The 16,396-nt window shown below is 43.3% G+C and overlaps 1 protein-coding gene across 1 annotated transcript in view; it reads right to left on the bottom strand.

Annotated features, from left to right (window-relative positions):
- The window catches only part of GMDS (GDP-mannose 4,6-dehydratase), an 813,218-nt gene that overhangs the window by 652,783 nt on the left and 144,039 nt on the right, over nt 1–16,396 (bottom strand). Inside the window, exon 4 of the mRNA XM_082259505.1 lies at nt 231–318. Coding sequence (XP_082115631.1) covers nt 231–318 — 88 coding nt within the window. The remainder of the gene's footprint in view (nt 1–230; nt 319–16,396) is intronic.

The raw sequence follows: 16,396 nt of genomic DNA, 5'->3' as shown, positions 1-16,396 counted from the left end.
CTCACCACCTGTCAAATGCGCTCTGAAGAATGCTCCAACATATATCGCTCTTCAGAAGGGTAACACTTGTTTAAAAGCGCCCTTAAGCAGCAATTACATTTAGATACAAATTAAGGCATACATGATATAATGTAACTATAAATGTATTTACTTAAAAGTATTGAATTTTTTATTTTTTTTGAAAAAGTTATTCCAACATTATAAAACACAAAACAATGACATATCCTTACTCCCTTCAGTGTGAGCTTGTGGATTCTTGTACAGATGCTCAATCCTGCCTGTGTTGAAAGAGCTTGATCGACGTACAATGCCATGCACCTGTGAAATACAAACCACAAAACACGGGTTATCCCCAGTGACTGACAAATCCATGTAGCTAGCCTACCTGGAATGTATAATAAATCAACCTTGGGTTTCACATGTTGCTAAATCCCTTTGTAATGCAAGCAATAGTTATGTATTTTAGGATAGAATTTAGGGTAGAATTCTTAAAAGAAAGAATCTGCCAGATTCTATGTGTTCGTTTTAGTTGCTACCACATAACATCTATTATAGCCAGACAAAAATGGTTAGTAAATATTAATCGTATGACTATATTTTTTTTCCCCCTAAACGCCATACTTCTCTATCAGCAATAAAACCAATGCCCATAACTGCACTTCGACATGGTCTCTTTATTCTGCTCTGTGAACAAGCAAGCAAACATGTAAGTTTCTAATTCTAAAAGCATCCCTGCCATCCACACGCTCTGAAGTTCATCCCATGTATAATTGATGCACTGAATTGGGAATAATAAGTAAGGAAGGAGATAAAAAAAAAAAAAAAACACCTGTGCAATGTGAGAGTGGTCAATGTGAAAGTCCTAAAACCAAACACATTGATGCAAATATAGAATTTATAAAATTGTATTAAAACTTTAAAATAAAAAAAAAAAAAACATATGCATCTACCTGTATTTACAGTACAAAAGTCTTATCGTGCCCATACACTAGATGAAAAATCATTAAAAACGTATTAATGCCATTAGGACAGTTTGTTCATTTGCCATGCAGTTAAAAAGACCAAAAAATGCAAATAAGGACAAGTTTAGAAAACATCTGGCATAAGGACATAAAACTAAAAAGGTTAGCGTTTCTTGCTCGGTAAGAGATTGAACTGTTGGTACTGCGCATATGTGACCCAGAAGCACATAAAGGTGATCTCATTTGCTGCTCAGTGATTGCAGTATTCTAGTCTACATCTCCCCAAGGTAATACTTAAAATCTGGCCTGTTAGTGGGCCCCGAGGACTGGAGTTGAGGACCACCGACCTACACAGTCTGAAGTTTATCCCATGTATACGTCTTGATGTGTTAATTTGTAAGTGCCACAAAAAAAAAAAATAAATAAATAAAAAACACAGAATTGCAAAAGTCCAAAACCAAATATATTTACGCAAATATATAATGCTGCATTAGAACATCAAGGAATTAACACTGCATTAAGCCTTGGCAAACAAACAAAAAAAAAAAAAAAAAAAAAGAAGTCAACAATTGACATACATGATTTTTCCCTTCAAAAACCATGATTAAGTGTTCTCATCTCGTCATAACTAGGTTGTGTGTCAGAAGTTCTGCAATCATGTCCTGACACAATGCATCATCCCTCTGCAAGGTGATGAAAGACTTCAGTTTGACTTGACAGCAGGAATAACTACTTTGCCAATAGCCTGGCACTGTAGCAAACCGTGCTCGCTCACAAATATTCAAAAACCCTCTATGTAGTGGTAGAAAGTCACATTCTTGCCCTCCTGTTTTGTTCTTGCTTTTGTAGGAATGTACATGGAAAAAGAAAAAAAACTTGTCAACTAGCTAATCTGTGACAACAAGAATTAGTGTAAGAACTGATGACAGCTGTAGTTGTCTGCTGCTAATACAGGTGTAAGGTAAACATTATGACAGGCCAAAATGTGTGCAAACTGGATAATCTGGTTAAGAAAGTAAGATTAGTGCCGCTGTGCAAAGATAGACACTTCACCCTTTCTAGACTAGAAAAAAAGTACAAACTTAGAATTTATTACAGGTATTTTAGTATAAAACATTTCTGTACTTTGACATCTGGCCATTGAAGACAAGCATTGTGAGGATATGAATATATATAACCCTTCATCTGGGCACTGTTTCTTGTGCTGCATTCACACCTGTGCGTCACATTGCACATTTCTTTTCAAGTGTTTGATCATGCTTTTGTACAGCGTTTTGTAGCTTCAGTGTTTTTGTATTAGCCAATAGAGAAAACTATCTTTTGGTTGTTGCTACGAGTTACTGCTTTGAACTGCTTCAAAAAAAAAAAAAAAATATGCACCAAGTTGCCTGAACCAGGCTACAAAAGTAGCTTTGAAAAGGAGTTTCAGGTGTCTGGCTTTAGGGCTCTTTCACACGGGCGATCCGATCAGATCCGCCTGTCAGTTTTTTAGGCGGATCTGATCGGATCCTCCATGCAGCTCTATGGGGCAGCGGATGTCAGCGGAGACACCTCCGCTGACACCCGCTGCCATCCGCATCCGATCCTGTGCATGAAATCTGGACGGATGGAAACCCTATTTTTCCATCCGTTCAGTAATCGGATCGGATCTGATGAGAGCGGACAAGCGGTCCGCTCTCATCCGATCCCCCATAGAGGGCAGCGGGGGCTGAGACACCTCCCTCTCCGCTCTGCAAGCGGAGATGGAGCTGTCATCCGCCGGCTCAGCGGGGATCACAAATCGATCCCCGCTTAGCAACACGGCTCCGCCTAGGCATTTTGGATTGAAGGGGTGAACCACTATCAGAATTTTTTTCTTACTTCCTAAGGCGTTAAAGCTTCGAGTTAAAAAATGCTCAGATGTGAACGGGCCTTAGACAAGCTTCAGTATCTACTTTATGATCCGTTCGTAACAAAAATTAGTTGTATTGCCTTATTGATTTCTTTAGGATCCTAGGGACTCTTACACAGAACAGAATTGGTTCTAAAGTCAGAAAGCTTTTTATCGGAATGAATTCTATGCATTAAAATAAAACACCTGAGTACAGCAGCCCCCCCAACCACCCCACTTACCTGAGCCCATCACAATCCAGCAATGTTGGCATGAGAGTCTTGGCTGGCTGGGACTTATTAGCCGAGACAGCAGCAGGGCACCATTGGCTCTTGCTGCTGTCAATTAAAGTCAGTGAGCCAATTAGGAGACAGGAGGTGGGGCTGAGCTTCAGCTTCAAGTCTAAATGGAAACAGAACAGCAGCATGGCTGCCTCCATAACAAGCTGCTCGCTGTTGGGGCACTCGGGCGGAGGAAAGGGCTGAAATTACGTGGCAATTGCAGACAAGGCTCATCCCTTGGACAGAACCCATCCCTGATCTAGGTAAGGAGCCAATGAAATTGGCTTTTTACCACGTGACCGGCTGCGTCCAATCACAGCCAGTCACAAATGTCAACAAAGATGTGGTAACTCACTGTTACCAGGTTCTCCTCACACACCGATCCAGTGTGAGGAGGAGATCTGGAAACAGTGAGTTACCACTATACTGTGACTACTACTGTGCCCCGATTGCCCCAACAAATAAAGAGGACCTGTCACCAACTGAACTAGTACCTATCTGTGAGCCATTCAGAGAACCCAAGTACCTGTCACCTGCCCATGAGAGTACCTGCCGCCTGCCTTCCACCTGCTCAGAGTACCGGAGTACTTGCCGCCTGCTCATCAGTACCCGAGTACCTGCCCATCAGTGTACACGAGTACCTGTCACCTGCCCATCAGAGTACATGAGTACCTGTCACCCTTCATACAGCCACCATGTCCAAGTCCAAAAAGTTTTCACTGCCGAAGAGGAATATCAATTTCTAACCCTGATGGATGAGAGCAGCCGGGAGCTCCCACTGTCCGATTTCAAATCCGAGCCCTTTGAAGGCTTTACATCGGGGACCGAAACGGAGGAGGAAGTTGGGCATAAAAGAATACGCACTGAAGACCAGGCAGACACCAGCAGCACCATACACTCCAATGGCCAATCGGTAAACGCCAACGGTGCTAGACCCCAGGAGTAAAGGCCCAGTACAAGCACTGGAATTTCCCACCAGCCCCAAAGAATTCGAGCCCAAATGCAGCTTCCTGATGCCTTAGCAAACCGATTGTGGCTGCCTTCTAGCTTAAGGTCAGCTACAATCCCCCCTTCACAGCACAGCCCGGTTTGCAGGTCAACACTCAATTTTTCTCGAATTTATTTTTTTAATTTGTGCCAACAAGTTCCTTCAAGGCATAGTGGACCAAACAAATATTTTTGCCCATCAGTTCATAGAGAACAACCCCAACTCCTATCATGCCCGTCCTTTTGAATGGAGATGCCTAACATTAGAAGAGCTTAAATTGATTTTGGGCCTTACCATCAACATGGGGCTTACAAAAAAAATGAGTTGCATTCCCATTGGTCCACCAAACCAATCCACCACATGCAAATTTATTCATTGGTCATGTCCAGGTTCCGCTATGACATTATAATGTCCTTCCTGCATTTTAGCAATAACTCACAGTGCCCTCCCCGAGAATATCCCAATTTTGACAAACTATAAAATTTGCCCCCAAATTGATTTCTTTTCTAAGAGGTTTCCCAAGGTTTATGTCCCTGGCCAGAACATCTCTGGACGAATCACTGGTCCATTTCACAAGCCGGCTGGGATTTTAGTACATTCCCAGCAAGAGGGCTAGGTACAGCTTAAAACAAGCTCTGTGAAAGTAGCACTGGGTATGTGTACGCCTTTCGCGTGTACGAAGGCAGATACTCCCAGCTCCAGCCCCCTGAGTGCCCAACGTACATGGAAATAAGTGGGAAAATTGTTTGGGGCCTAGCATTCCCACTGTTGCAAAAGGGGTTACTCATTTATATGGACAATTATACAAGTTCGCCTCTTTTCCGCCACCTGTACCCGAAGAAAACCTTGGCCTGCGGAACAGCAAGAAAAAACAGGAAGGGCTTCCCGCAGCATCTAGTCACCACAAAATTACAAAATGGGGAATCCGCAAGCCTTAATGAGGAAGTGTTGGCTGTGAAGTGGAGGGATAGGAAGCACGTTTACATCATGTCCTTCCACGATGGCACCTCAGTGGAACTTCGAAGAAGACCCCATCTCCCAACACGAAAGTCCCTCTTTTGGTATAAAAAATGTTGCAATTTACTTTTTCCATTTGGCCATTTAAAACGCATGTCACCTATCAAAAATCTACAGAAACACCAAACACCTTCCTCCCGTTTATTGAAGATATTGCCACTGCCCTGATTTACCAGCAAGGATCCCCCCCAGAAAGCATTTGTTGCGATTGTGTCAGCAGACTTCATGAGCGCCATTTCCCTGACCATATGCCATCACCAGAAACCGGAAGACGCCAAAAAAAAGAAAAAGTGTCTGGTGTGTAGCAAAAGAGGGATTAGGTAAGACACCAATTTTTATTGTGCCCAATGTCCCACCCAACCTGGCCAATGCATCGGAGATTGCTTCAGACTGACACTGCCCTAAACTTTTAGCCCATATTTCAATCAGACTGCCATTTACCCTTCTTCAATTTCTGTGCTGAATATTTTCCTGCTGCCTCAACCAACCATATAGCTGCCTTCCATGTAAACCGACCCTGGCCTGTATATCGACTATGCCTCTGCCTGCCGTCTGCATTGTTTATCCGCCACGTTTCTGCCTTTCACATGAACTGACCCTAGACTGTATCGATTATGCCTTAACCTACCGTCTATTTCTGCCTTTTACCTGCACTGACCTCGGCCTGTTACGACCACGTTTTTTGCCTGCCACTTAGACAGATCTTTCGCCCTGCTACTGTAGTAGTGGGATTCAAAATAACACAGGGGTCTCAATTTTGTGAGGGGCTTCAGAATAGTGTTCTGAGTTGAGAAAAACAGTTTTTGTTTTTTCTCTGGGTTTTGTAACCCAGGAACAGGGTCTGGAGTCCGGAGGCTTCAAAGCGATTTGGGTGGGAGAAGCCTCTACCCCTGCCCCCATTCTCTCCTGCCCGAGGCCCTAAGCTTGATGGTCCTGCCTGCTGCCTGGACCAATACTTTGGCTGTGCTGATAATATCCACCTGCACTGACCCAGGACTTATGGAACATGTGCCTGTTGCCTTGACCAATACTTGGGCTGTACTGACCATATCTCTGCCTGCACTAATTATGGAAAGTATTCCTGCCTGCTGCATGGACAATCCTTTCGCTGCTGCTGACCATATCCCTGCCTGCTACCTGGACCAATGCTTTGGCTGCGCTGACCATATCTCTGCCTGTACAGACTATGGACAGTATTCCTGCCTGCTGCCTGGACGATCCTTTCACTGTCTAGGTTCCTGCCTGCTGTCTGGACCACTGCACTGCTAAACCCACAGGTAATCTTTTGTTTACCCTTTGCTCAGCAGAATGTATTCAGTATGTATTATGCTATGTGTTAGGGGCCTTCAACAATGCGATAGGTTGTCAGGAATTTAGGTGTGTGATTTATGTCCCTAGAACGCATAATGGTGCTCCTTGGATGTTGGGCCCCTCTATGTGGCTAGGCTGTGAAAGTCTCACACATGTGTTATTGCCATACTCCGGAGTGGCAGAATGTATTTTGGGGTGTCATTGTTGCTATGTACATGCTATAAATTGACAACTTTGTGTAAAAAAAAAAATGTTATTTTTTCCCACATTTTCCAAACACTTGTGGAAAAAAAAAATGACATGTTCAAAAGACCCACAATGCCTCAGAATATACGTTGGGAGTGTTTGCTTTCCAAAATGGGGTCATTTTGTGGGCGTTTACATTGTCTTGGTGCTCTAGGGCCTTCAAATGTGTGATAGGTAGTCAGAAAGTTATAGGTGTACAGTGGGGATCGAAAGTTTGGGCACCCCAGGTAAAAATTTGCATTAATGTGCATAAAGAAGCCAAGGAAAGATGGAAAAATCTCCAAAAGGCATCAAATGACAGATTAGACATTCTTATAATAGGTCAACAAAAGTTAGATTTTATTTCCATCATTGACACTTTCAAATTACAGAAAACAAAAAAATGGCGTCTGCAAAAGTTTGGGCACCTTGCAGAATTTATAGCATGCACTGCCCCCTTTGCAAGGCTGAGACCTGCCAGTGTCATGGATTGTTCTCATTCATCATCTGGGAAAACCAGGTGATGTCAATCTCAAAGGTTTTAAATGCCCAGACTCATCTGACCTTGCCCCAACAATCAGCACCATGAGATCTTCTAAGCAGTTGTCTAGAAAACTGAAACTGAAAATAGTTGACGCTCACAAAGCCGGAGAAGGCTATAAGAAGATAGCAAAGCATTTTCAGATGTCAATATCCTCTGTACGGAATATAATTAAGAAATGGCAGTCATCAGGAACAGTGGAAGTTAAGCAAGATCTGGAAGACCAAGAAAAATATCAGACAGAACAGCTCGCAGGATTGTGAGAAAAACAAATTCAAAACCCACATTTGACTGCACGATCCCTCCAGAAAGATCTGGCAGACACTGGAGTTGTGGTACACTATTCCACTACAAAGAGATACTTGTACAAATATGGTCTTCATGGAAGAGTCAGAAGAAAACCTCCTCACCACAAAAATCAGTGTTTGAACTTTGCAAATGAACATATAGACAAGCCTGATTTATTTTGGGAACAAGTTCTGTGGACCGATGAGGTTAAAATTGAATTTTTTAGCAGGAATGAGCAAAGGTACATTTGGAGAGGAAGGGGCACAGAATTTAATAAAAAGAACATCTGTCCAACTGTTAAGCATGGGGGTGGATCAATCATACTTTGGGGTTGTATTGCAGCCAGTGGCACAGGGAACATCTCACGAGTAGAAGGAAAAATGGATTCAATAAAATTTCAGCAAATTTTGGATGGTAACTTGATGCCATCTGTAAAAAAGCTGAAGTTAAAGAGGATGGCTTCTACAAATGGATAATGATCCTAAACACACCTCGAAATCCACGGGGGATTACATCAAGAGGCGTAAACTGAAGGTTTTGCCATGGCCTTCACAATCTCCTGACCTCAACATAATTTAAAATCTATGGATGGACCTTAAAAGGAGGTGTGCGTGAAAGACAGCCCAGAAATCTCAAAGAACCGGAAGACTTTTGTAAGGAAGAATGGGCACAGATACCTCAAATAATAATTGAAAGATTTGGCTGGCTACAAAAAGTGTTTACAAGCTGTGATACTTGCCAAAGGGGGCAGTACAAGATATTAACTCTGCAGGGTGCCCAAACTTTTGCAGATGCCATTTTTTTGTTTTCTGTTATTTTGAAAGTGTAAATGATGGAAATATAATTTAACTTTTGTTGACATAATACAAGAATGTCTAATCTGTAATTTGATGCCTTTGAGATTTTTCCATCTTTCCTTGGCTTCTTTATGCACATTAATGCACATTTTTTACCTGGGGTGCCCAAACTTTCGATCCCCACTGTATTTATGCTCCAAAACACCTGAAGGTGCTACTTGGATGTTAAGTCTTTGTGGCCAGGATGTGTAAAAGTCTAACACATGTGGTATCGCCATACTCAGGAAGGAAGAGTAGCAGAATGTATTTTGGGTTGTCATTTTTGCTGTGTACATGCTAGATGTTAGAAATTGCTTATAAATTGACAACTTTGTGGGGGAAAAAAAAAAAGAAAACAAAAGGTCTTCATTTTCCCAAGAATTGTGGGTAAAAATTACAATTTCAAAAACACACCATGCCTCTTACTAAATACCATGGACTGTCTACTTTACTTGGGGGGGGGGGGGTTGTACTGTCCTGACATTTCAGGACCTTAAGAAAGGAGATAGGCAGTCAGTACATTATATGTGATCAATTTCAGTAATTGGTACCATAGCTTCTAGACTCAATAACTTTCACACAGACTAATATACACCAATTTGGGTTATGTAGATATGTAGCAGTATACATTTTGGCCCAAATGTATGAAGAAAAATACATTTTTTGCAAATTGTATAATAGAAACTAAAAAAAAAAAATTTTTGCTTTTTTTGCTTAGATCACGAAAAAAACCCAGTTGTGATCAAATGCCACCAAAAGAAAGCTCTATTTGTGTGGGGAAAAAAAAATTTAAAAAAACTTGTTTGGTTACAGTGTAGCATGACTGAGCAATTGTCACTCAGTGTGAGAGTGCTGGAAGCTGAAAATTGGTCTGGGCAGGAAGGGGGTGTAACTGTCCTGTATTGAAGTGGTTAAATACATACATATTTCCTGACCTATCTTTCAAATAGACTGCTTCAGAAAAGGAAAATGAGACCCCAAACTTTCAAGACATATCAAAAAAGCAAAGCAGAAAACCACCACCAACTTCAGCTGTGTCAAATACAAGCTCAATTGGGTGCACTGCTTTTAGTACGACCATAGAAAGCTCGGACCCATTTTCTTTGACACCAATATGTATATAGACCTCTGATCCCCAAATATATCACTGAAAGTTAAGGTGCTGGGCTGAGCTACAGCTTAAGGAAAAAAAAAAAAATGTCATACAAAAAAAAGGAAAAATTGTCACAAGATGTTTGTTTATGTGAAGAGATTCTAAGACCCCCAAACTTCGATTAAATGGGTTTTAATTTATTTATATTCAGTGTGGTCAAGGCATCAGGCATCATACACATGGACTCCAGCTTGTACAAAAACTGCTTGTAAAGCATTTGTGAGTCGAAAGATGTCCTTCAGTTCCAGGTTGGGGAGGCTATGGGAGTGCTCATTTACTTTAAACAAGTTGCTAAAAAGCTTCAGCACTACTTCAAACTTCTTGAAAAAACTATGTTGCTTTAAACGTTTCAATACAGCTGCTTAAAGAGCACTGTGGAAAATACTCAGAACCCTGGTTCATACTGTAGCAATGTGGGAAATGCACAAGTTTCCCTGTTTCCCCACATTGCTTAGCAATCGCACAGCATTCTTACGATCTGCTGCAGGTGTCAATGTTAGATTAATGGCACCCCGAAAAAGATTGCAAAATGCAGTGCAATTGCCATAGTCACACCACATGGGTGTGAACATTCAGGCAATGGCGACTCAGGTGCAGAGAAAAAAAAAAAAAGAAGGATCCTGCATCATTTCTGCGAATCAACGCAATTTGAGCCATACAAAATGTATGGCTCAGATCACTTAGTGCAAACATTTCATGTGCTGTGCACAGGAATGCAGTGGGATTCCTGTGCGAATCACATGCAGTGTTCCGCATGCACCAGTGTGGACCCAGGATACAGTGGAACTTCACTATCAATCAACTTGGACTATTCCTAATCCTTATGCTACTAGCATTAGTAAATAGATTATGAGTAAATGTAAAAAAAAAAAAAAAAAAAAAAGTTAAACTAAATACAATATACTTCCCTAAGCACATTCCCAGCTCAGCACAGTCTCCTGCTTTATTGCCAGAGGTAAGGACCGATGAATTCCATAAGTAAATGCTACATGAATCATATGCCCCTACTCAAGATGGGTGTGGCCAGAAATGCGGAGAGGTGTTTTTCAAAGGGATTTCCCCCCCAAAAGAAAAACAAAAACACACGGAGACACTGATGGATGGCGGCGGTTGCTTTAAAACAAAAACGCTATTTAATTCATTTTTTATATTCAAAGTATTGAGATGCAGTGTCGTTCTGTTTTAAAGTGAATCTGTGTCCACACTATGATCATCAAAGTATAAACATTATGAACAAGCAGTAAATGCGCTTTAAAAACAAACCTGCATTCATCTCTGTAGCTATAGGCATCAAGCAGATATTCATCTTCGAAATTCACAACAGAAGCCCTGAAATCGTAACTTCCAATAGATTACAAAAGGTATTGGGACGCCTGCCTTTACACACAAACTTAAATGGCATCCCAGTCTTAGTCCCTAGGGTTCAATAGTCTGCCATCAAATGCATTAAAAAATATATAAAAATATTATAAAAGCATGCGTGTCTGTACACACAATATTACCAAAAGTGTTGGGACACCTGCCTTTACACACACGAACTGTACGGTTCATCATTGAATTGGCCCACCTTTTGCAGCTACAACAGCTTCAACTCTTCTGGAAAGGCTGTCCACAAGGTTTAGGAGTGTCTATGGGGATCACTAGGACAGCAAGTTACAGCTTGTAAATATTGTCATGAGGCCTTTCACTGCAAGTGGTTTTATGGGAACACGTTTTTACTCCAATGAATATACTGCAACTCTTGCTGGCCCTTGAACCAAGCATTTGTAACATGCCAAGCTTACAGGGGTAAAGCAGTCATTGTGAGGAGGTCAACTCTTCTTTACCTGCCCAGTACTTTAATTTTTTTGTTTAATTTTTCCTTTTAACACTGATTCACAACTCCTACTTTTCTTTTCCCACTTCTATGCTGATGACACTCAGCTATACATCCACACTAAACTGGATTCTACTTTGGCCACTTCTCTCCTAACTATTTGTGATATAAAAGCTTGGTTTTCCCATAATTGCCTTCAATTAAGCTGACAAGACAGAAGGCATGCTTATTAGCATCCCCAATTATGTAAGGTCAGTCCAAATAGCTTATCTATAGATGGCAATGTACTTCAGTCTAACTTGAAAAATCTAGGGGCGACATCTGAGGCTAGTCTAACCTTTGATCAACATGTACAAAATGTTGTCAGACCATTTTTTCCACTTGAGAAACATTGCTTGGCTGTGTCCTACACCATCATACACTGTAGCTGAAAAGCTGATCTGTATATTTGTGTTCTCTCGACTTGACTACTGCAATATCAAAATCCACTACTAATCGACTACAATATGTACAAAATTCAACAATCCTGACTAGGTCTGGTACAAGGGATTAGATTACCCCTATCCTGAAATCCCTGCACTGGCTTCCAGTCAGGTTTTGCATACACTTTAAGATCTTCTTACCCACCTACACTATCTCACAAAAGTGAGAACACCCCTAACATTTTTGTTTATTTTATTATATCTTTTCATGTGACAACACTGAATAAATTACACTTTGCTGCAACGCAAAAGGAGTTTACAGCTTGTATAACAGTGTTAATTTGCTGTCCCCTCAAATACCTCAACACATAGCCATTAATGTCTAAATCTCTAACACACCCTAAGTGAAAATGTCCAAATTGGGCCCAAAATGTCAATACTGTGTCGCCACCAATACATCCCAGCACTGCCTTAACCCTCTCGGGCATGGAATGCACCAGAGGTTCACAGGTTGCCACTGGAGTCCTCTTCCACTCCTCCATGATGACATCACGGAGCTGGTGGATGTTAGCAACCTTGTGCTCCTCCACCTTCCGTTTGAGGATGCCCCACAGATGCTCCATAGGGTTTAGGTCTGGAGGCATGTTTGGCCAGTCCATCACCTTTACCCTCTGCGTCTTTAGCAAGGCAGTGGTCGTCTTGGAGGTGTTTGGGGTTGTTATGTTGGAATACTGCACTGTGGCCCAGTCTCCGAAGGGAGGGGATCATGCACTGCTTCAGTACGCCACAGTACATGTTGGTATTCACGGTTCTCTCAATGAACTGTAGCTCCCCAGGGCTGGCAGCACTCCTACAGACCCAGACCATGAAACTCCCACCACCATGCTTGACTGTACACAAGACACCTGTCTTTGTACTCCTCACCTGGTTGCCACCACACACGCCTGACACCACTCATCTGATGGGACCTAGATAAACTTATTTGGTTCAGACCACAGGACCTTGTTCCAGTAATCCAGTATGAGCGAGTGAGAGTTATAAAACTTAATTTAACACACCAGAGACCTTTCAACACTAATGAGTCACATGACACCAGCGAAGGAAAATGGCTAATTGGGCCCAATTTGGACGTTTTCACTTAGGGGTGTACTCACTTGTTGCCAGCGCTTTAGAAAATGGCTGTGTGTTCTGTTTATTTTGAGGGGACAGCAAATTTAAATTTACACTGTTATACAAGCGGTATACTCACTACTTTACATTGTAGCAAAGTATCATTTCTTCAGTGTTGTCACATGAAAAGTAAGAATAAAATATTTTACAAAAATGTGAGGGTGTAATCACTTTTGTGAGATCCTGTATAAGGCTGTTCATGACTCTGCATCCCATCTCTCTGAACTTTTATCCACTTAAACCCCCCCCCCCCCCCCCGTTACCTCCACTCCCCCAATGTTAGTCTTGTGCCCCTGCTCGCCTACCCTTGATGGGAGACAGAGCATTCTGTTATGCTTTAAAACTCTGGAATTCACTTCCAGAGTCATCTTCTCTAAACACATTCAAATCAAATATTTTGAAAATATATATACATTTTTTTTTTAACCGGTTGCCGACCGCCGCACGACTATATACTGCGGCGGTCAGCCCCGGCCAGGCAGAGTGACGTAGCGGTACGTCACTAGCCTTCGCCGCTCTGGCGCGCGCGCGCACCCGCGGTCCCGCCGATGACTCGACTGGGTTCAGAACCGATCAGTCATCAGGTCCAGGCCAATCATTTTTGGTCTGGACCTGTTGATCGGTCCTGCCCAATCAGATCTCCCTCTAAGCCTGTGAAATGTAAACACAGGCTTAGAGGAGATGTGCTCTCCTCTCACGCTGGATCCAAAAAGACCGTTGGGAGGGGAGGGCACATCTAATTGTAAGTACAGCACCAAGCACGTACATACACACTTAGATAGGCACATTTCACCCCCGATCGCCCCCCCAATTAACCCCTACAGCACCTGACACAACACACACTATATACAGCATATAGCATATACCTATATACCTGTATAAGTGTGATTTGTGAACAGGTGTAGCCCTTGCGACCCCCCCTTTTCCACTCAAATTACCCCCCACCCCCCCTAATAAAGATTTAACCCACTGATCTCCCCTGACCCCCCCCTGATCACCGCCGTTAACCCCTACACCCTCTGTCACATCAGCACTAATACAAACGCAATATACGGTGTTATTGTATTTTTGTATTAGTGTGATTGTGATCAGAATTAGCGCAGGCGACTAAGTTTCTGTCCCAAGAAGGTTTAGGGTCCCCGCCACCCGCCCAATAAAGATTTAAGCCCCTGACCCCCCCCCTGATCACCCCTACACCCCCTGCCATAACACACACCGTATACAGTATATAGCATTTTGCTATATACCCGTATAAGTGTGATTTGTGGTCAGGTCTAGCGCTTGCGACCCCCTTTTTTCCACTTGAATTACCCGCCACCCCCCCCTAATAAAGATTTGAGCCCCTGATCTCCCCTGACCCCCCCCTGATCACCGCTAGTTAACCCCTACACCCTCTGTCACATCAGCACTAATACAAACGTAATATACTGTGTTTTTGTATTTTTGTATTAGTGTGATTGTGATCAGAATTAGCGCAGGCGACTAAGTTTGTGTCCCAAGGAGGTTTAGGGTCCCCGCCACCCGCCCAATAAAGATTTAATCCCCTGATCCCCCCCTGATCACCCCTACACCCCCTGCCACAACGCACACTGTATACAGTATATAGCATTTTCTATATACCCGTATAAGTGTGACTTGTGACCAGGTTTAGCGCTTGCCACCGTTCCTTTTATCCTTAGGATACCCGCCAGTCCCTTCCAATAAAGATTTAAACCCCTGATCCCCCCCTGATCACATCCCGTTAACCCCTACACCCTCTGTCACATTAGCACTAATACACACATAATATACTGTTTTTACTGTATTTTGTATTGGTGTCATTGTGACTTGAGGTTGCGCTAGCTAGCTAGTTTCTTTCCCAAAGGAGGTTTAGGGTCCCCGCCACCCCCCCCCAGATCCCCGGCGCATAGTTTAGAAGTAACCCCTTGATCACCACACACGCACGCACGCACCTACACTTCCATTTCTAGTATAGTGTTTGAACAGATCAATATCTGATCTGATCAGAGCTATACTAGCGCCCCCATAGTTTAGGGTTCCCAAAACGCGGTGTTTGCACGATCAGCACTGATTCCGGCCAGCACCTGCGTTTAACCCTTTCACCCAGGTAAGTGTAGTAATCAATAGATTACTGTCACTTACAAAAAACACAAGACACAAAACCGCTGTGTTAGCAGAGTCAGGCCTGATCCCTGCTAGCATTAGCAGTTTTTTTGGTAGCGCTTGAAATAGTCTTCGACAACCAGGTGCTTTTATTACCTGTGAGTCGCATCACTGTACGGGTAAATTTAGTTACCAAAATGTCTAAACGTTCGTACAGTGATGAAGCTATTTACAGTATAATGACCATGTCAGGTGAGAGCGATGGGGAAGCCTCACCGGCAGAATCAGGGTCAGTATACGAACCAGATGACAGCAGCGGCTCCCTGACAGACAGCTCCGACGACAGATGGGTCCCTGTTAGACCCAGGCGTACCCGACCCCATTCTGGTGTTGTTGAAATGCAGGAATCGCAGGGTGCTCGTATGGAGCAGAGTGTGGGTACTAGTGCCGCTCATCCTTCTGGCGACCTGGCAAGCGCCAGCGGCCTAGTACAACCTGGACCTAGTACAACCAGCACTGCAGTAAGACCTGGTGACGTGGCGAGTCCCCTAAGTGCAGTTGAAGCTGGTGCGGTGGCTAGCACAAGTAGTGGCCCGCAGCCACCGCGTATTCGAAGACAGGCCCGTAGAGCCCATAGTGCCCTCCCTGATGGGCTGGCATATCCCAATTGGCAACCCACTGATTCTACAGCGCCAGTACTTCCCCCATTCACCGCCCAACCTGGAATCCACGTGGAGACAGCTGGTTTTACGCCCCTGAACTTTTTTGAGCTGTTCTTCACGGAAGATCTTTTCAGATCTATTGTGGATCAATCAAATTTATATGCTCAACAATTTATCGCCGCCAACCCAAATTCGCACCTTGCCAGACGATTCGGCTGGAATCCTATAACGGTTTCCGAATTTAAGATCTTTCTGGGCCTTTCCCTCCACATGGGCATAACTAAACAAAGTGAATTGCGGCTATATTGGTCCACTAGCCCAGCTCACCATATGCGCATGTACTCTGCCTCCATGTCCAGGGGGAGATACGAGCAAATTCTGCGATTTATGCATTTCAGCGACAATGAAATCTTGTCGTCCTCGGGGAGACCCTGCATACGATCGGCTCCACAAAATTCGGCCCCTCATAGACCACTTCAATCAGCGGTTTGCAGCCTTGTTTACCCCCGAACAAGTTGTCTGCATTGACGAGTCCCTGATTAAATTTACTGGCCGTCTTGCTATCAAACAGTACCTCCCCAGCAAGCGTGCCAGATACGGGGTCAAGTTGTATAAGCTCTGTGACAGGGCCACAGGCTATACAGTTAATTTCCGTGTCTATGAGGGAAAAGATAGCACTGTGGAGCCCCCGAACTGCCCAGACTACATAGGGAGCAGCGGTAAGATTGTTTGGGACTTGGTGTCACCCTTA

This window comes from Pelophylax lessonae (genome assembly GCF_965119305.1).
Source record: "Pelophylax lessonae genome assembly, chromosome: 5".
Lineage (NCBI taxonomy): Eukaryota > Metazoa > Chordata > Amphibia > Anura > Ranidae > Pelophylax > Pelophylax lessonae.
The sequence above is the reverse complement of the archived record's forward strand: the minus strand, read 5'-3'. Positions and strand labels throughout refer to the sequence as shown.